The following is a 21114-nucleotide window of genomic DNA, read 5'->3' as shown; positions in this document are numbered from 1 at the left end:
CATCAGTTGAACTGCTGTGAAAATAATACTTAAGATGAAAACAGTACTCATCTCAAAAATTCAGAAACCTAATAAAAAAAACAACTATGTTTTGTCAAACACTTATGATGTATTAGCACGTCCTCCTAAATGTGATACAAGCGTTACATAATAGTTTTAATCAAGTGCAACATGGATGAATTCTAGTTACTCTATCAATAGCTCTGTGTGCCCACACTGTGTAAAGATGTAGAAAACTTTGGTGTTGAAGCCATTGGTCTTGAACTGGGATAAGTGTCTGATTGGTGTACATTTTCTGCTTTTATCAGAAATTATTGTCTTGATTGTGTTATATCTAACAGAAGTTGAGTCTACAAGCTGAAAAATGACTGTTTATGACATGAGCAGGCACTTTTATCTTTGTATAATTTAATATAAACAAATTTACAAGGTCACGACACTGAACATACCACAAGTCTTCGTCAGGCGACTTAAAAATGGTTGGTTTCCGCAGAAGAAACCTGTCCTCAAATAAAGAAAAGGAAATTTATATATATATATATATATATATATATATATATATATATATATATATATAAAGTAAATGGTAGTTTGTTTGACGCATTGCTGGTAAAGGAATATATGGAAGTTTTAAAAGCCAAAAGCAATGCGGAAAGGACCGGAATTACAAGAGTAAAGAAAAACAAACAAACAAACAAATAGACGGGTATGTTCAAGTAGAGAAATTTCTAACTGTTTATTCGTCTATCATTCCTCACCTCGTTATATAATTAATTTGTAACCAAGTTGTTGGTATGTCCGGTGTATTTAAAGTCCGTTGGTGGTGGTATGGAACTTTGATTAATTTCGGGAGAAAATACCTCCCCTTTTCAAAAATAAAACAAAAGTATATTCAATATATATATATATATATATATATATATATATTTATTGAATACACCGGACATACCAACTACTTGGTTACAAATTAATTATATAATGAGGTGAGGAATGATCGATAAATAAACAGCTAGACATTTTCTCTACTTGAACATACCCGTCTATTTGTTTGTTTGTTTGTTTTTCTTTTCTTTACTCTTGTAATTCCGGTCCTTTCTGCATTGTTTTTGGCTTTTAAAACTTATATATATATATATATATATATATCCTCAGCAAACACTGTGGTTTCATTATATTAGGCTATGAACAAAGCTATATAGCTTTCAACACATCCTTTTAGTGTGATTGTAAAAAAGTTACTGATTTTTCAACTCCGGTAATATGTAATTTAAAAAAAAAAACTCCCCTTTACCAGCTAAGTGACTGTTTAAAAGTTTTCAGAGCAGAAGCAAGAAAATTATTAGTTCAGTAATATACAAATGCCTCACCTTTGACCTTTTGCATTAATTGCTTACAATCCAAACATTAGCTAAGAAGGTGTGTTTTAAAATATAAATGAGGATTAAATGTTATCTACTGTCATAATGGAGAAGAAAATGAACGCTTACCAGATATAAAGAGTCGACTATTTCACGTGTTGTACATTCGATTTTCAGTGGAGGAAAACGAACTTTTGTTTGTAGTTAGATGTTTTGGTAGGTGCTATTTCTTTGCAGATGAGAGCAACTATTTTAAGAAGGACGAATTCAGGAAGATGGCAGTAACATTTTTGACAACTGAGAGAAAATGAATTGATATTTGTTGTGTTTATTGCGGTGCTAGTGAAGAGGAGTTCCATTAATTTCATTACGAGATTAGAGAGGGCTGACTGTTACTCTATATGATGCATGACATTTTAAATTGATTGAGGAAATAATATTTGACAATATTTTATGTGCTAAATCACAATTTTAATTAATTATTCCATAATCTAACTTGATCAATTAGAATTGCAGGTGTAGCACTATTGATTTACTGATTAATGTCCACAATATTTACTTATGTTACATTCATGATGTATCTGCATATAAAATAAAATAATAAAAAAAAAACAATAGAATTTCCAGTTAATTTTATGTGATTTCTTTTCAGAGCCTATTCTGGCAAATATGTGAGCTGGAACGAAGAAGGCATCTTCACCTGCATCGTATGTGATAATAAACTTTTCGCATCTGATACAAAGTTCCACTCTGGTTGTGGTTGGCCGTCCTTCACAGATGTTATAGAAAAGGGAAATGTCACATTCAAAGAAGACTTTTCACATGGTAAGTAAAAAAAATCCTTTTCTCTTTTTCACAGAAGATTGTCTACTCTATAAACGGCAGCCAATAAGCGGATGGTTATTTTTTTCTATTTTCTTTTTCTTTTCCTTTTCTTTTCTTTTTCTTTCCTTTACTTTTTCTTTTTTTTCTTTTTTAAATTTTCCTTTTTCTTTTTTTCTTTTTAAAATTTTCCTTTTTCTTTTTTTCTTTTTAAAATTTTCCTTTTTCTTTTTTTCTTTTTAAAATTTTCCTTTTTCTTTTTTTCTTTTTAAAATTTTCCTTTTTCTTTTTTTTCTTTAAATTTTCCTTTTTCTTTTTTTTCTTTTTTAAATTTTCCTTTTTCTTTGTTTTTTAAATTTTCCTTTTTCTTTGTTTTTTAAATTTTCCTTTTTCTTTGTTTTTTAAATTTTCCTTTTTCTTTGTTTTTTAAATTTTCCTTTTTCTTTGTTTTTTAAATTTTCCTTTTTCTTTGTTTTTTAAATTTTCCTTTTTCTTTGTTTTTTAAATTTTCCTTTTTCTTTGTTTTTTAAATTTTCCTTTTTCTTTGTTTTTTAAATTTTCCTTTTTCTTTGTTTTTTAAATTTTCCTTTTTCTTTTCTTTCCTTTTTCTTTTCTTTCCTTTTTCTTTTCTTTCCTTTTTCTTTTCTTTCCTTTTTCTTTTCTTTCCTTTTTCTTTTCTTTCCTTTTTCTTTTCTTTCCTTTTTCTTTTCTTTCCTTTTTCTTTCCTTTCCTTTTTCTTTCCTTTTTTCTTTTTTTTCCTTTTTTTCTTTCCTTTTTTTCTTTCCTTTTTTTCTTTCCCCTTTTTCTCTTTCCCCTTTTTCTCTTTCCCCTTTTTCTCTTTCCCCTTTTTCTCTTTCCCCTTTTTCTCTTCTTTCCCCTTTTTCTCTTCTTTCCCCTTTTTCTCTTCTTTCCCCTTTTTCTCTTCTTTCCCCTTTTTCTCTTCTTTCCCCTTTTTCTCTTTCCCCTTTTTCTCTTCTTTCCCCTTTTTCTCTTCTTTCCCCTTTTTCTCTTCTTTCCCCTTTTTCTCTTCTTTCCCCTTTTTCTCTTCTTTCCCCTTTTTCTCTTCTTTCCCCTTTTTCTCTTCTTTCCCCTTTTTCTCTTCTTTCCCCTTTTTCTCTTCTTTCCCCTTTTTCTCTTCTTTCCCCTTTTTCTCTTCTTTCCCCTTTTTCTCTTCTTTCCCCTTTTTCTCTTCTTTCCCCTTTTTCTCTTTTTTCCCCTTTTTCTCTTTTTTCCCCTTTTTCTCTTTTTTCCCCTTTTTCTCTTTTTTCCCCTTTTTCTCTTTTTTCCCCTTTTTCTCTTTTTTCCCCTTTTTCTCTTTTTTCCCCTTTTTCTCTTCTTTCCCCCTTTTTCTCTTCTTTCCCCTTTTTCTCTTCTTTCCCCTTTTTCTCTTCTTTCCCCTTTTTCTCTTCTTTCCCCTTTTTCTCTTCTTTCCCCTTTTTCTCTTCTTTCCCCTTTTTCTCTTCTTTCCCCTTTTTCTCTTTTTTCCCCTTTTTCTCTTTTTTCCCCCTTTTTCTCTTTTTCCCCTTTTTCTCTTTTTTCCCCTTTTTCTCTTTTTTCCCCTTTTTCTCTTTTTTCCCTTTTTCTCTTTTTCCCCTTTTTCTCTTTTTTCCCCTTTTTCTCTTTTTTCCCCTTTTTCTCTTCTTTCCCCTTTTTCTCTTCTTTCCCCTTTTTCTCTTCTTTCCCCTTTTTCTCTTCTTTCCCCTTTTTCTCTTTCCCCTTTTTCTCTTCTTTCCCCTTTTTCTCTTCTTTCCTCTTTTTCTCTTCTTTCCCCTTTTTCTCTTCTTTCCCCTTTTTCTCTTCTTTCCCCTTTTTCTCTTCTTTCCCCTTTTTCTCTTCTTTCCCCTTTTTCTCTTCTTTCCCCTTTTTCTCTTCTTTCCCCTTTTTCTCTTTTTTCCCCTTTTTCTCTTTTTTCCCCTTTTTCTCTTTTTTCCCCTTTTTCTCTTTTTTCCTCCCCTTTTTCTCTTTTTTCCCCTTTTTCTCTTTTTTCCCCTTTTTCTCTTTTTTCCCCTTTTTCTCTTTTTTCCTTCTTTCCCCTTTTTCTCTTCTTTCCCCTTTTTCTCTTCTTTCCCCTTTTTTTTTCTCTTTCCCCTTTTTCTCTTCTTTCCCCTTTTTCTCTTCTTTCCCCTTTTTCTCTTCTTTCCCCTTTTTCTCTTCTTTCCCCTTTTTCTCTTCTTTCCCCTTTTTCTCTTCTTTCCCCTTTTTCTCTTCTTTCCCCTTTTTCTCTTCTTTCCCCTTTTTCTCTTCTTTCCCCTTTTTCTCTTCTTTCCCCTTTTTCTCTTCTTTCCCCTTTTTCTCTTCTTTCCCCTTTTTCTCTTTTTTTCCCCCTTTTTCTCTTTTTTCCCTTTTCCTTTTCTCTTTTTCCCCCTTTTTCTCTTTTTTCCCCTTTTTCTCTTTTTTCCCCTTTTTCTCTTTTTTCCCCTTTTTCTCTTTTTCCCCTTTTTCTCTTTTTTCCCCTTTTTCTCTTTTTCCCTTTTTCTCTTTTCCCCTTTTTCTCTTCTTTCCCCTTTTTCTCTTCTTTCCCCTTTTTCTCTTCTTTCCCCTTTTTCTCTTCTTTCCCCTTTTTCTCTTCTTTCCCCTTTTTCTCTTCTTTCCCCTTTTTCTCTTCTTTCCCCTTTTTCTCTTCTTTCCCCTTTTTCTCTTCTTTCCCCTTTTTCTCTTCTTTCCCCTTTTTCTCTTTTTCCCCTTTTTCTCTTTTTTCCCCTTTTCTCTTTTTTCCCCTTTTTCTCTTTTTTCCCCTTTTTCTCTTTTTTCCCCTTTTTCTCTTTTTTCCCCTTTTTCTCTTTTTTCCCCTTTTTCTCTTTTTTCCCCTTTTTCTCTTTTTTCCCCTTTTCTCTTTTTTCCCCTTCTCTTTTTCCCCTTCTCTTTTTTCCCCTTTTTCTCTTTTTTTCCCCTTTTTCTCTTTTTTTCCCCTTTTTCTCTTTTTTCCCCTTTTTCTCTTCTTTCCCCTTTTTCTCTTCTTTCCCCTTTTTCTCTTCTTTCCCCTTTTTCTCTTCTTTCCCCTTTTTCTCTTCTTTCCCCTTTTTCTCTTCTTTCCCCTTTTTCTCTTCTTTCCCCTTTTTCTCTTCTTTCCCCTTTTTCTCTTCTTTCCCCTTTTTCTCTTCTTTCCCCTTTTTCTCTTCTTTCCCCTTTTTCTCTTCTTTCCCCTTTTTCTCTTCTTTCCCCTTTTTCTCTTCTTTCCCCTTTTTCTCTTCTTTCCCCTTTTTCTCTTCTTTCCCCTTTTTCTCTTCTTTCCCCTTTTTCTCTTCTTTCCCCTTTTTCTCTTCTTTCCCCTTTTTCTCTTCTTTCCCCTTTTTCTCTTCTTTCCCCTTTTTCTCTTCTTTCCCCTTTTTCTCTTCTTTCCCCTTTTTCTCTTCTTTCCCCTTTTTCTCTTCTTTCCCCTTTTTCTCTTCTTTCCCCTTTTTCTCTTCTTTCCCCTTTTTCTCTTCTTTCCCCTTTTTCTCTTCTTTCCCCTTTTTCTCTTCTTTCCCCTTTTTCTCTTCTTTCCCCTTTTTCTCTTCTTTCCCCTTTTTCTCTTCTTTCCCCTTTTTCTCTTCTTTCCCCTTTTTCTCTTCTTTCCCCTTTTTCTCTTCTTTCCCCTTTTTCTCTTCTTTCCCCTTTTTCTCTTCTTTCCCCTTTTTCTCTTCTTTCCCCTTTTTCTCTTCTTTCCCCTTTTTCTCTTCTTTCCCCTTTTTCTCTTCTTTCCCCTTTTTCTCTTCTTTCCCCTTTTTCTCTTCTTTCCCCTTTTTCTCTTCTTTCCCCTTTTTCTCTTCTTTCCCCTTTTTCTCTTCTTTCCCCTTTTTCTCTTCTTTCCCCTTTTTCTCTTCTTTCCCCTTTTTCTCTTCTTTCCCCTTTTTCTCTTCTTTCCCCTTTTTCTCTTCTTTCCCCTTTTTCTCTTCTTTCCCCTTTTTCTCTTTTTTCCCCTTTTTCTCTTTTTTCCCCTTTTTCTCTTTTTTCCCCTTTTTCTCTTTTTTCCCCTTTTTCTCTTCTTTCCCCTTTTTCTCTTCTTTCCCCTTTTTCTCTTCTTTCCCCTTTTTCTCTTCTTTCCCCTTTTTCTCTTCTTTCCCCTTTTTCTCTTCTTTCCCCTTTTTCTCTTCTTTCCCCTTTTTCTCTTCTTTCCCCTTTTTCTCTTCTTTCCCCTTTTTCTCTTCTTTCCCCTTTTTCTCTTCTTTCCCCTTTTTCTCTTCTTTCCCCTTTTTCTCTTCTTTCCCCTTTTTCTCTTCTTTCCCCTTTTTCTCTTCTTTCCCCTTTTTCTCTTCTTTCCCCTTTTTCTCTTCTTTCCCCTTTTTCTCTTCTTTCCCCTTTTTCTCTTCTTTCCCCTTTTTCTCTTCTTTCCCCTTTTTCTCTTCTTTCCCCTTTTTCTCTTCTTTCCCCTTTTTCTCTTCTTTCCCCTTTTTCTCTTCTTTCCCCTTTTTCTCTTCTTTCCCCTTTTTCTCTTCTTTCCCTTTTTCTCTTCTTTCCCCTTTTTCTCTTCTTTCCCCTTTTTCTCTTCTTTCCCCTTTTTCTCTTCTTTCCCCTTTTTCTCTTCTTTCCCCTTTTTCTCTTCTTTCCCCTTTTTCTCTTCTTTCCCCTTTTTCTCTTCTTTCCCCTTTTTCTCTTCTTTCCCCTTTTTCTCTTCTTTCCCCTTTTTCTCTTCTTTCCCCTTTTTCTCTTCTTTCCCCTTTTTCTCTTCTTTCCCCTTTTTCTCTTCTTTCCCCTTTTTCTCTTCTTTCCCCTTTTTCTCTTCTTTCCCCTTTTTCTCTTCTTTCCCCTTTTTCTCTTCTTTCCCCTTTTTCTCTTCTTTCCCCTTTTTCTCTTCTTTCCCCTTTTTCTCTTCTTTCCCCTTTTTCTCTTCTTTCCCCTTTTTCTCTTCTTTCCCCTTTTTCTCTTCTTTCCCCTTTTTCTCTTCTTTCCCCTTTTTCTCTTCTTTCCCCTTTTTCTCTTCTTTCCCCTTTTTCTCTTCTTTCCCCTTTTTCTCTTCTTTCCCCTTTTTCTCTTCTTTCCCCTTTTTCTCTTCTTTCCCCTTTTTCTCTTCTTTCCCCTTTTTCTCTTCTTTCCCCTTTTTCTCTTCTTTCCCCTTTTTCTCTTCTTTCCCCTTTTTCTCTTCTTTCCCCTTTTTCTCTTCTTTCCCCTTTTTCTCTTTTTTCCCCTTTTTCTCTTCTTTCCCCTTTTTCTCTTCTTTCCCCTTTTTCTCTTCTTTCCCCTTTTTCTCTTCTTTCCCCTTTTTCTCTTCTTTCCTTTTTTACATTTTGTTTCTTTTTCCTATTTCTTTTGACTGAATTGCAACTTATTGAAGCTAAAATTCACTCAAGGATAAGGGACAATAGCTTATGAGAACAGTTTATTGCCATTAGATTTCAAGATAACCATATTGTATCTTTCAGAGAATCATGTAACATCATACTCTAAAGAAGGGAAATTTTTAGAAAAGTTGCAATTTTTGCTACAAAATAAAGAGAAAAATAGTTGATTTCATGCCTAAAGTAAATGCGTGTGATTTTGTGTGTGTGTGGAAAAAGGAAAGGTTTATTTTAGACGATGCACGTTTTCATTGGTCAGTCAAAAGATAAAGTTTATGATACTTACACGTCATATGTCGTTCTTAAAGTAAAGCCTCCGATTTTTTTTTTTTTATTCAAAAAGTTAAATAGCTACAAAGACGGGAGCAGTACCATTAAAGCAAACAACCTTTTGTACTCCAAAATTTATTTTTCTACATAGTCACCACCATTCTCAATGCACTTCTTCCAGAAATTCAATAAAGCATTTCTGCATCTGATGCACTTCCATAACAGAAGTTACTTTTATAGAGTCTCACATTGTCAATATTTGCAACAGAAGAAAATTTCAGATCCTGAATGCATGAATAAGTTCAGTCTTCATATAACAATGCAATTTGCAATCATCTTTGATCCATTCAGGTGGAATGCAAAAAGATAGGAGGCATTACCTATAGAATGTTCCTCATATTTTGTGCTTTTCACTCTCAGTGCATATAAGTGAAATGTTCTTCTGAAAACCAGTGTTTTGCAAAGATTTTTTTCTTTGTTAAACTTGTGTTCCAGCATCGTATCACTGATAGCAACTTGCGAGTGTTTTGTAAGAATTCATCTTTTATGAACTGCATGCATGGGAATTGTACATATCCATGTTTGGGAAGGATTTATCTCTGACTGTTCCTGATGCTACCAGATCAGGCTGTCTGAAGATACTGGCTTCTTGACCTAAACTGCACCAAACATTGATAGTATTGTTTTTTGGGCTTTTTTTTTTTTTTTTTTTTTTTTTTTTTTTCCTTTTCCTTTGCAAAACTCAATCATGTTCTGCTAAGTAAAAAACAAAAATAACTTTTCTCTACAAAACTATCAAACCAAACACCATGGATAAATATTTAAAAATATAAAGAACTTGAGCATAATTTTTTTCCCCCAAAAAAAAAGATTACTGGATTCAGCTTAAATAACCCGGAAAGGTTTGATATGTTGGAAAACAAAAACAACCAAACCAAACATCTGCATGACAAAACTCCAGGAATAAATATTTAAATATATAAAAATCTATGCATAAAAACTTTTTACCAAAATTAATGAATTCAGCATTAAATAACTCAAAAAGGATTGATATGCCATGAAACAAAAACAACTAGTTATTTTTTTGTTTGAACTAAAACTTATGTGAGTAAATCAGATGTTTTATTTGCTTCCTGGTATAATTAATATATTAGTACACATTTGTAGTTTCTATTCATTGACATGCACACTACGTGTTAGTTTACACAAGAATAACAGCTCTGATCTCTGATTTCTCATAGTAAGATATTCACAGCAAGAACTCGCCTTACTACACCACTGCAAAAAAAAAATTTCCTTTCGTTTTTAGTATGCCTAACATCAAACAGAATTTTCATCAACAGATAAGTTCTAAGAATTTCTCATTTGTGAGGCACATTAACACAGGATTGCTTCCTTAAAGATTACAACATGGTCATCTTCAAGCGCAATGTCACCAAATACTTGTTATAAAATGCTAAAAAAGTAAATTTTGTTCAATTGTCATCACATTCAATCCTCTCATGATATTCATCATTCATAGCAGAGACCTATAGCGAGATGGTACCTCGATAAAATACTTTATCGCTTTTGTATGGGTTGGTGTTAGAAAGGGTATATAGCCATAAAATCTTTTGCTTTAAACAAACTGCGGTTGTTATAAGTACATTTGCAATGTTGAACGGACGTCTGAACACTCACGAAAAGACAGACCAGTGCAAGCCATTGAAAGTCATATACAACTGACAGCACATTCATCCCATTAATTCTTATCCTCGAGAGACCTTTAGCTTTGATATGTGATAACTCCATCATCATAAAAAAAGAAATCATGACTGTGTTCAATATCTGTTAACAGTGGACATTCAAAGGGAACAAGAACGGTTTAATCATATGGTAGCAGGAAGTCATTCATACTTGTTGATTTATCACAAGAAAAAAACCTTATATCAGTTGAGTATTGGATTTTTTGTCACCTTCAAAGATAGGTAAAATGTTCTTTATCCTTGGTAAGCAATCACTTAAAAATAATGTCCCTATGAAAATACTGGTCCCCATTACACAGTTATAAAAATAATTGCCTCTGTCAAGAAAATGACTTCCTAAGAAAACTGACCAGAGACATGTTGGTTTGGAAATCAATTTCTTAAAGCCGTCCATCACATGCCAGCATGTAAAACAGACGTTAAACTGAACATGATGATGTGTGTAGATTATTCAAGAACTTTTTGTTGAAAGACTTTTTCTTTCTTTTTTTTTTTCTTTTTTTCTTTTTTTTTTCTTTTTTTTTTTTTTTTTTTTTTTTTCTTTTTTTTTCTTTTTTTCTTTTTTTTTTCTTTTTTTTTCTTTTTTTTTTTTTACTGCTGTTTCCCTGTTTTGTTAACTCCACATGAGATTTTATTTTACACGCTCTAAAGAGTTGGATGAGTTTCTTAATCCTCCTGTGTTGTGGGGTGCTTCTTTATTTCATGCAGTATATCTTTGGCAAGAATAACCTGATTGCGCGTATCCCTCTGCAGTCTTTAGAACACATACAGCACCTGGTATTATCAAATGGTCACCCATTTTAGTATTAACCGGGATCTACATCGCTTAACTTTGATCTAACAGGAACTAGTGTGTCAATGTGATTATACCGTCAATCATAAAGAGTTACTGCTGCTAAAGATAATTGTTACAAATTGAATCTCGTTTTAAGTTAAGTGTGTTACAAAGTTTTTTGCATGTTACATACTTTATACACAAATTGGGTTCATATACTAGTCGATGCACAACAAGGCTATATAAAATTTATGACATACTTACAGGTGAGTTTTTTTTTTCTTTCTTTTTTTAGATTTTGTGATTGTGGTTACTGCGCATACATATGTCGTGAATGTAAAGATTTGAGGCAATCTGATTTACCTTGTAAACTGCTTCTATCATCCGTATTTGCTCTAATAAAGAAATTGATTTCATGCGCCGCTTGTATTGTTTGTTGGGTAAACTATTCTGCCACCCACTAATGGAATGCGTCTGCTAATCATGACTGACCTACATCTTCTTTTGACCTTTTGCTGACATCCTTCTTTCTCTGGAGACAATGGATACCTCCTGAAAAGGTGGCTGCACAATGAGGAGGTTATAATGAGGCAAGGATTGCGTCATTTCCAAGTGCATTGCTTAAGTTTAATAGCAAGAATAAATTCAAGGTGAAAAAATGCAATGCTGGGATAGGCGGAGGATTGTGGTATCGTATTTCTGATATTTTTATTAAATATAGACTAAAAATAAAAATGTATCTATATATAAATGATAAACTTTAAAGAATAAAAAACCGACAGAGATAATTTTTATTTATGTGAAAACCCAGAGTGACCCATTTTGGTGAGCTGGAGTTTACCCACATTAAAAACTGACCTTGTGCTTAACTCTGCTTTCATAAATAGACCGGTTGTCCTTTAGAGTCCAGTATACCCTGCTAGTTCACCTATTAGAAAAAGCGACTTTTAAAGTGACTTCTACTTCCAAACTTGTATTCTGAATGTTCACCCAACTAATTATTGACCAGACTCAATGTTGCTTGAGGTGATATAATATCAATATACTACTAAAACTCTATTTGTTTATTTGTCCTGTACACACTTGATGTTATCTAAGAAATGTCATCCATTAAAACAGCTGTGTGATAACTGTGCACAATGGATGATGTCAGCTTGATAAGGTTATCCATCAAATAAGTAAAGAGGAGGAAAACACTTCATTTGGATGATACATGAATCAAAGAGTTACAAGTTGTTTTTTCAAACTTTGGCTGTCACAAAAATGAAAGATTTCTTTTTTGTTATATACTGATGAGTAGGGCTATGACAACAGCATATCCTTTTCCTTGTTTTGACCCTCAAGTGTGTATCCGGTGATATTTTATATGCTTTTATATAGTGATGTGGTTCTCAGTTGATTAACTGTGTCGGATATATACTCGAGAGTCAAAATAATGAAAAGAATATGCTGTTGTCATAGTCCTACTGATGAGTCATCAAGATCAAAAGCCACTTAAAGACGAGGCTTAATGAGATTATCGGTTGAATGCTGCACAATACTATGAGAGGATTAGAAACAATAGATGGAAACAGCAGAATTTGTTTATTTAAGCAGGCAGATCGACGGGTATTTGTTGGCATTAAAATTGAAGATGACCTTGTTATGGTCTGCAGAGAAGTAATTCCATGGTAATGTCACGCAGCAAGGAAGTTTTTGAAAAGAAATTCTGGTCATGTAAATTCGATTTGGTTTTAGGTACACAGAGGAAGAAAGGAAAGTTCTTTGCAGTGAGAAACGAGTTCTTGCTGTAAGTGTTTCGCAAAAAGGAACCAGAGACTGGAGTTCAGTCGAAGACTTTCCATGGAAATAATGACAGAGTAGAGAAAGACTAACAATATCCCTTACTAGATTGCACATTCAAGCAGAGCACATTGATTTTTTTTTTTTTTTTCTAGTGGGGGAGTAGGGATTTGCTTCCAGTCAAAACAAAATTAGTTTATTGTTTGCATTTGTCTGATATTGCAAAACTTGAAAGTAGAAAGTAGATCTTGGGTTTACTTTTGGCTCCTAACTCTAACTTTCCTTATTTTGTCGTCTTGTCCTCACAGTTGTTTCTGACAAAGGAGTAAAAATTGCTGTTTTCTTGATCAGAATCTATCCATCTAACACTTATCAGCTAATAGTATTTTTTAGTTCTTTACATTAAGTTGTCATCATCATACGAATCTGTAAATTTTATTGTTGGCATTGGTTTCCCCGATATTTTTCTAGTCAGAATTCTTTTGAGGACGTCGGGGATTACATGAGCGACCACACAAAGGTTGGCAACATTCTAAGTGAAAGTGATTTTTTTTTTTTTTGAACAAACTGAATTCAAACTTGGGACACCCAGGTCGCCAGTCTGTGTCGTTAACCACTAGACCATCGGCACCTTCCTTTTACAATTAAAATTAACTTCATGCCTTGGAGCGATTTCCATAAAAAAAATTTTTTTAAATAACGAACACTTCAACAAAGACATGCCTCAAAGCATCTTAAAGATGTAAAATTTTAATTTAAAAATATATTTTTTGGTACAGTGCAAAGATGTGACACAAGCTGAAGCAAATTAAGATATAATAGTGGAATAAACTATGTAGATTCACCTTTATTTATACAAATATATATATATATATATGTGTGTGTATTTTTTTTAATTTTATACTTGCATTGTGTTCTTACATGCGTCAGAATGGTCAGATGGAAGTCCATTTTGTATGCTATTTCGAGAAAACACCCTTCCTCGGATATATGTTTGACTTTTGTTCAAACGTGCATACAGGAGACTATTGTAAAATACTGGGTGTAAAGATAAAATTGTTGCTCTAGAAAAGACAACATAATTCCATTTCTGGTTTCTTTGTTGCAGACCATCTACTAGTCGGCCAGTTGTGTACAAATACCAAGAGTGATAAGAGTCTTTTATCATGTCTGAAAGTGACACAATGTTCAACGAGCATGATCAGGTATGCACTGCTGTACAACTCATGCTCTCTACCGATCCATGTTATGACAACAGGACCATTGCCAGCACCCTCAAAATGGATCGCTGGATTGCCACGAATAACAGGGACATGCCCAGGATGATGAAAACAAAGTTTCCAGTCACGATTATGGTGTGGTTTCAAGTGAAGGTCACATCATGCCACCTCACATCTTTGAAATCGGCTTGAAAGTCAATACCAAAGTGTACCTGGATGTGCTAAAGACTGGTGATCCCCGTGTGCAATCAGGTGGCCGCTGTCAGACCCTAGGTGTAACAGCAGGATTCGGCGCCAGCCCACAAGTCCAAAGAGACCCAGGCTTCACTTCAGAAGGGGTGTTATGACTCTGTACTCTTCTCTCACTGCCCTCCTTCCTCCCCTGTCCTGAACCCACTGGACTACTTCATTATTTGGTCATACATTGAGAACATCACCAACATGACCTCCCACAACACCAAAGCCAGCTTGATCACTGTTATCTGCTGAGTATTCACAGAGCTCTTACCAGCGCTTGTGGAAAAGGCATGTTCTCAGTTTCAGACCCATATTGAGGCAGTGATTGAGGCTGAAGGTGGCTTCATTGAATAGATGTCAGCTCTAATACATAGTTAAGTTACCTGAATTGATTTTTTTTTTTTTCAATAAAAGTTTTAAAATAAAGCTGTAGTGTTGTTTTCTTTAGGGGACATTTTTATCCTTCCACCCTGTAATGTCTAATATTGAAAGCAAAGCAGTATCTGGAAAAGTTATCTTCTCAATTCCTCTAAATACTTGCAATGAATTCGTCTAACGATATTTTTTTTTGTATTTCTCTCTAATATTTGTGTGATCGGATGAATATATATATATATATATATATATATATAATATAAATCTCACCTGTCTGTATGTCTGCCTAAAACTTTCGACAGTCAATGGATTTTCACGATATCAGTATAATTTTGAAGCTCGACGTCTCTGACGACAAATACCAAAAAATTGGCCAAAAACATTAATTCCTTCACCTTCAACTGGGTAGTTTTCTACAAGAAGGGTTCGATTTTTTGAAAGTGACTTTGCCTAATTTTAACGTTCTGAACTTTCCGGTCGCGTCATGGAGTAGTGATAAGACGCCAGATTTTCTTTCACTTTCTTTTCCACCTTCGCGTCACGGGTTTGCCTGCCTACTACCACATTTTTTTTTTTTTTGCTCAACACACACCTCTGAACACCCGGGCTAATATATATATATATATATATATATATATATATATATATATAATTTATTTATTATGGATTGAATTATTGGTATAAATTGCCTGTCATTCTTTGCTGTTGCCTTTTCCTTTAGTTTTGATCATGGTCAGAATATTTGCTCTAAAATGTAGCCTCATTGCAACAGAATCATGTGTGATAGTTAATTTCAAAGAAACTAAACTGAAGCTCATTATGTTTCTAGACAATCCGACTTTATTTATTGGCCCAAAAAATTCGAAACACAAAAGAATGAATGACCTACTCTATAATGATTAATTTTCATACTTTTAATTCCCAAGAATAATTACTTACATCTGAATACAATCTAAGACGTAAAAGCAGAGAAAACTATTCTGATTTAGAAAGCTTTATTAGCTTTCTTTCTTTTCATAAATTAGCAGGGTTACTTTGTGTTGCCCGAACTCTTTTTTTTTTTTTTTTTTTTTAATCAGAACCAGTGTGAAACTTAATTACGAACATCGTATTTAGCCGAAAAAAAATGTCCAGGGGAATTTATAAACCCTAAAAAAAAACGTTTTTTAACGGTAGATAAATAAATCTACAGTATTTTTTTAACAACTAGTTGTAATTCCTATACTTTCTACTACATGTTAAGGGTTAGCTATACAGTTATCTATCCATTGTTCTTGTGTTCTGCCTTCAGACAATTATTTCTCTCTAATATATATATATATATATATATATATATATATATACACATATATATATACAGGGTGTCCCAATAAAATGTATACACTCTTTAAATTCTCTCAACTTGCTACATGAATATGCTTTACCACGTTCCCAAAAGATGTGTAGGAATAAAGAATGGCACTTCCGGCAGGATGGATCACTTCCCCACTATCATCATGATGTAAGAGCATATCTTGATAGTCACCTGCGAAACATAGTCAAGATGAAGTGGAAGTGTTAAGTACTGTCCACGCGCACCGGATTTGGACACGCCCCTCCCCCCTGGATTTGGACCTCTGCCTCTTCGGGATTTTTTTCTTTTTGGTGTGTGTGTGTGGGGGGGGGCATGTTAAACACAGGGTTCACATCACAAAACTAGCTACAATGAATGAGTTAAAAGCAACCATTAAAAGATGTGTAAACATGCCAATTGAACTGATTGGGAATGTTTTCGATTCAGTGAGCATTGTTAGCTGTTCATGGACCACAGTTGCCAATATATTGAATACTTTCGATAATTAGCTACTTTCTATATTTGTTCACTGTATTTTGATGCATAAAACTTTTCTTTATCATGATAAATGTTAGTTTTATGGTCGTTTAAAGAGTGTATACAATTTTATTGGGACACACACGTGTGTGTGTATGTGTGTGTGTATTTTCTTGATTTTGACATATGAGGTTCACGCAACAATTAAGTTGTCCGAAATTTACACAGATAAATTGTTTATAGTGGTGAAGGCTGGTGTAGAAGCACCCACACTTTTTGGAACAACTGCTAATCTCAGTCAGTGCAATTGAATGCTATGAACAGAGCAGACAGTAGACCTCGGGTTTCATATCAGTTTTCAATTTTCCTTCTAGATGCATGTCTTAACAAAGACTAAGAGTGTATCTCACCCATTGGTTTTAAATACATCCTCAGATACAAACCTGGAAATTTTTACATTCTGGTGCAATACATACAATGCTTAGCATTCCTAAATATTCACCCATCTGGTACTGGCCAGGTATAATCCCGTTGACACAAAGGGGTCAAAATTGAAAAAAAAATTGGAACTTGGCTGGCATAAGTCGACTAAATGTGTTATTTCTATGCATGCATACATATACATTTATATCTTAAACAAGGTTATTTTTTTTTTTCAAGCTTTTGTATGCATATGGAATTAGATCAGATGATAACAAATAAAGCCGGAGAGCTACATGTTTTGGTTTTAATTCTAGCACCGAAGTCATTTTTTTTTTTTTTTTTTTTTTTTTTACTTTTGAAATTACTGTTATATATTTGGTACAAAGTAATAATCAATAATATTGGCTCTATAATAATAGGTATGAAACCTGCACGAATTAAAATATCATATTTAAGCGTATTTTATGACTGAGCCACAGTGGGCAGCCTGCTAGTATATATTTCATTAGCATCTAAAACAGTTTCTAATATGTACACACATTTTGTGCCAACCAATGTAACTCTCAAGCAAGTCTATGAACACTCAATTGTTAGAACTGCTGTTCAATGTATTTTATCTGTTGTTGGATGATGCTTGTATATGGTTAGAAAAAAAAAAACGTACCGGGCATATCTGCATCGCTCTTTGGGAAAGAAGGAAAGGATGGCGAGTTCATTTATATACACGAAGGGCATCTTGGGAAGGCAGGGCATGATGGGAGAAGCTATTTTTTTTCCCTGTCTCTTCCTATTTTTTTTTTTTTTTCTAGATAGGAGGATATAAAAGCTGGGAAAAATTCCCTGGGGGGGGGCAAAAAGAAAAGAGTTGTGAACATCTTCTCTTGAAAAGGATTTTGTGTTGCTGACGTTCAGATTGTGCAGTGTGACATTGGTGGCGAGAGGCCAGGTGTGGTCGATTGAAAAAGAAGAGGGCAGAAACGTGCTGTTGTCAAGCGAGTGACTTGCTCCTTCCCGAACCTCAGAACCGAATCCTGATTGCAACCTTAGAGCTTGCCTTTTTTATCACTCTAAATTCCTCGTTAGCTGGAAATGGTGGTAGATTGGACAACTGATTGTAGTCCCTCCTATGCTATAATGGTATCTTAAAATATCGGGTTTCAACCTTCGACCTTCAGAATATTTTCACATTTTTTTTACTATTGGAACACAGCTGCCAGGCATAAGGTGTTATAATGTGGGCTATTTGTAGATGCAACTCGAAGATAGGGGTTAATGAGATGGAATGATAGTCAGGAATAAGTTCAAGTACTTATGGGGACAGTTCTTTATAGGAATATCTTGGCATTGGCTTTGAAGACGACCAGCTTTCATTTTGTAGAGAAGTAGTCTCGTGGCAATGTGTTCCATAGATGGGGAAATCCTTGCAGAGAAGCTTTCTTCATAGAACTTCTGCCAAATGCACTGAGGAAGAAAGGAATTTTTTTTTTTTTTTTTTACATTGAGGTAGGAAGACGCACTCTTAGAACTCAATGCTTTTATCCGTTGCGTCACAAGCTTTCAAGTAATTGTAGTATGAATTTTGAGAGCGTCTTGTTTTAGATATGTAGTATCACTAGTTGTTTATTTATATTTTTTTTCAACTTTCATTGATCTACCCAATCGATATTTTCTTTAACTGATTGATTTATTCATTCGTCATCAGAAATATTCAACTTGATTTTCAAAAAAAACAAAAACAAAAAAAAAATCCTTGAATTATTGAAAAGCAAAGCATTTCTGTTGGCCTGCTATGAAACCTAATTCTGATCACGACATCACACGTTAGAGTATTTGGGTCTTAATTCACCCCTCCCCCTCCCGTCCCACTTCCTTTAGACTATTTTTGACCACCTACCAGTTCTCTACTTCCGACACAGTCACATATTTCTATTGTATAAAGAAAATCCATATTTTTGCTGGTTAGGAATTGGATTTATTGATTTCTGCCAACTGTGAATAAAGGCTCCATCGAAGAAATAAAGAAACTGTAAAAACCATTTACTCATTTGGTGACCACATTATTTCAAGATTTTCTCTCCTGTGATATATGCTCAGATATATATATATAAGGGTGGCCCATAAGTCACTTTCCAGTTTGAAAATAAAAAAAACTTTTTCTTAAATCACTATTTAATTCTTTTTTTATTACAGTTTAGAGTATGGAAATTTGTTCTGACTTAATTACAAAAGATAATGCCTCATAAATAGCCTCCATTCTCAGCTTCGAAAAGTCGAGCTCTTTCTAAGCTATTCTCCATGACAGTTCTTAACATTGGAGGTAGTAGGAAAAGAATTTTCTGTCATATGTTTGCCTTAAGTTCTTGGATGGTCGAGGCTTATTTGCATACACTTTGTTGGCTTTGGGAATATCTTAAAAATAGTCTGATGCTGTCAAATCAGGTGAACGTGGAGGCCATTCAAAATTGGAATTTTTTTAGAGATTTTTCAATCCAGAACCATCGCAGTTAAGAACTGCATTGTGGCTCAAACTGTATGTGCAGTTGCTCCATCTTGTTGCCACCAATACCCTGGCATATTTACTGAGGTTGAACAAAATTCACTAGCATATTTCTATATCTTCCAGCAGTTACAGTCACAGCATTTTCATTCGCATCTTCAAAGAGGCTACTCCACGCCATATTGTGTGACTTTAACTGGGTGCATTGAACTCGCATAAACTTGGCATGGATTTTTGGTGCCGGAGAATCTGGTATTCAGCTTGACATACCCATTCAAATGAAAATGAGCCTCATCTCGCATGTGAATAAACTCATTGTCATTTCTCGCAGTTTCTGAAACCTGACAGCGTCATTTAGTCGTTTCTGAAAATCTGGTGATTGTAAAGATTGCACATTAAACCTTGTAAAGATACATGTGCAAGTCTCTTTAAATGCACTGTAGAGAACTCCATGATATGGCAAGTTCTTGAGAACGTCTTCGAGTGAATGTGGTTGAGTTCTCTTCAATGCTACACCTCACATCTTCAGTATTTTCAAGTGTACGTACTGAGCAACTGCGTCCATGTCTAGACTTATCATTTATAGAGCCCTTCTCTCGAAAACGTATCACTAAGTTCATTATTGTAGGTCTACGAGAAGGATGTCGAACATTGAAATGGCACATATAAGATCTTTGCATTGCAACAATTGACCGTCCATTTTCAAAGTAAAATTCAATTATCTCCAGTCGTTTTGTTGTAAACTTATCTATACCAAAAATTTTCAAAGATTCTATTTTATAATTCTGAAAAGAGAAATTAAAATATATTAATAGAAAAAAGTTATTTAAGTTTTAAATATAAAGTGACTTATCGGCAACCGTGTATATTCAAGGGTCGTTCCAAAAGTAAAGCCTCCTACTTTTTTTTCCTACATAGTCATTATCGTTCTCAATGCACTTTTGCCAGAAATTTAATGACTCATCTCTGCTTATGACGCACGTATCTGACAGGTGTTGCTTTCTTAGTCTCACACTATCAATATTTGCAACAGAGATGAAACTTTCAAGCCATGAATGCATAAGTTTCACCATACCAATGCAATTTGTAATCCCTCTGATCCATTCAAGTGGAATAAAAAAATAGAAGGCATTACTTTTGGAACGTCCCTCGTGTGTGTGTGTGTGTGTGTGTGTGGTAGAAAACCCAATGATCTGGGGTTAAATTTTTTGAAGGAGGGGGGGCAGAAGTGAGTTTGCAAAGCCAATTTTCAAATATAAAAGACAAAATAAAAAATTAGGCTCTTTCTTCTCTCCTTCTTTGCCCTCTCTTTCCTGACATCATCCAAAATACTTGGAAGGCAGCTAGAAAGGGAGCTGAATCCAGTTTTTAATTTGGTTTCCAAAAGTAGTGCATTTTCTCATTGTCAAATAATGATTCAGGGGAGATAAATTGAATCTGATCCAAGAGGGGTACTTTCTGAATATTCTAAGCTAACAGACGATTGTCTGTATCTTTATGTGTGTGTCTGAAATAAAATTTTGAAATTTGATAGAACTTTTTGAAGAAAAAACTCTATTCACATAATTTTTTATTTATTTATTTTTTTTTTTAAATCACATTCACCTCCCAACAAGGCATATCACCACCTGGACGTAAGGGGCTATTTGGGACCATGCCTAGGAAAGATTAACAAGATGTTGGTTTACATTACATTTAAACTTCTACATATCAGTACAGTAGGAAGCAGGAAGGGAATTCCAAAGTTTAGTTGTTCGAGGGAAGAAACTATTAGAATAGAAAGCTTTCTGACGTTTAGGGACCTCAACAGTGAAGGGGTGAGATTTTGTTGCGAAGCGGGTTTGTTGGGCATATGTATGCCGAGGGGGCACAAGTGCAATAAGTTCATCAGAGCATATTTCATTAAAATATTTGTAAAACCGACACAAGAATGCAGGATTGCAGCGATGGGACAGGGGTTGGAACTTAGTTAATAAAGTGGGATATATTAGATTGAAAACTTTTTTGGACCCTATCAATACTTCATAACGTAATGTTTTAAATTGAGTTCATTAAATTTCGCAACAAGTTTTGAAAATTAATTTTATGCTATTCCTCCATTTGAGCAACACCAAGTAACCCTACTCGTATAAAATAAAGTTATTACACCTTGCAGATAATTTTGATTGAATAAAAAATAACATCATAAAATGAATGTTCAACATTTCTCTTCCATTTTTTTTTTTTTTTTTTTTTTTTCTCAATTTCTGTTTACATTGTAAAATGGGCATTCATGGGATACATTTTTTTTTATTTATATTGCAAAAATAAATGTCCATGGGTACATTTTTTTTATTTTATTTGAATTTTTTTTTTTTTTTTTTTTTTTTTTCCAAAATTTGATGCCCAACCAGCAATTCTAAGAATATTAAAAAAAAAACAAAAAAAAAAAACAAAACAATGTGGAACTGAAATAAAATTGGAAAATGACCAAAAAATTTAATCTTTTGTAATTTGACGAATTAGTTTTGATTATGAGAATTTCAGGTGAATGAATAATCAAAAT

The 21114-nt window shown here is 34.1% G+C and overlaps 1 protein-coding gene across 4 annotated transcripts in view; it reads left to right on the top strand.

Moving 5' to 3' along the window:
- The window catches only part of LOC145297735 (methionine-R-sulfoxide reductase B3, mitochondrial-like), a 292708-nt gene that overhangs the window by 177656 nt on the left and 93938 nt on the right, over positions 1–21114 (top strand). For all 4 annotated transcript variants that reach the window (XM_080143955.1, XM_080143953.1, XM_080143954.1 and 1 more), the window contains exon 3: positions 2011–2183. In XM_080143955.1, coding sequence (XP_080000081.1) covers positions 2011–2183 — 173 coding nt within the window. The remainder of the gene's footprint in view (positions 1–2010; positions 2184–21114) is intronic.

The sequence above is a fragment of the Euprymna scolopes genome, chromosome 18, assembly GCF_053919585.1.
Source record: "Euprymna scolopes isolate OS-2025 chromosome 18, ASM5391958v1, whole genome shotgun sequence".
In the NCBI taxonomy this organism is placed as follows: domain Eukaryota; kingdom Metazoa; phylum Mollusca; class Cephalopoda; order Sepiida; family Sepiolidae; genus Euprymna; species Euprymna scolopes.
This window is presented reverse-complemented; position numbering and strand designations above follow the sequence as displayed.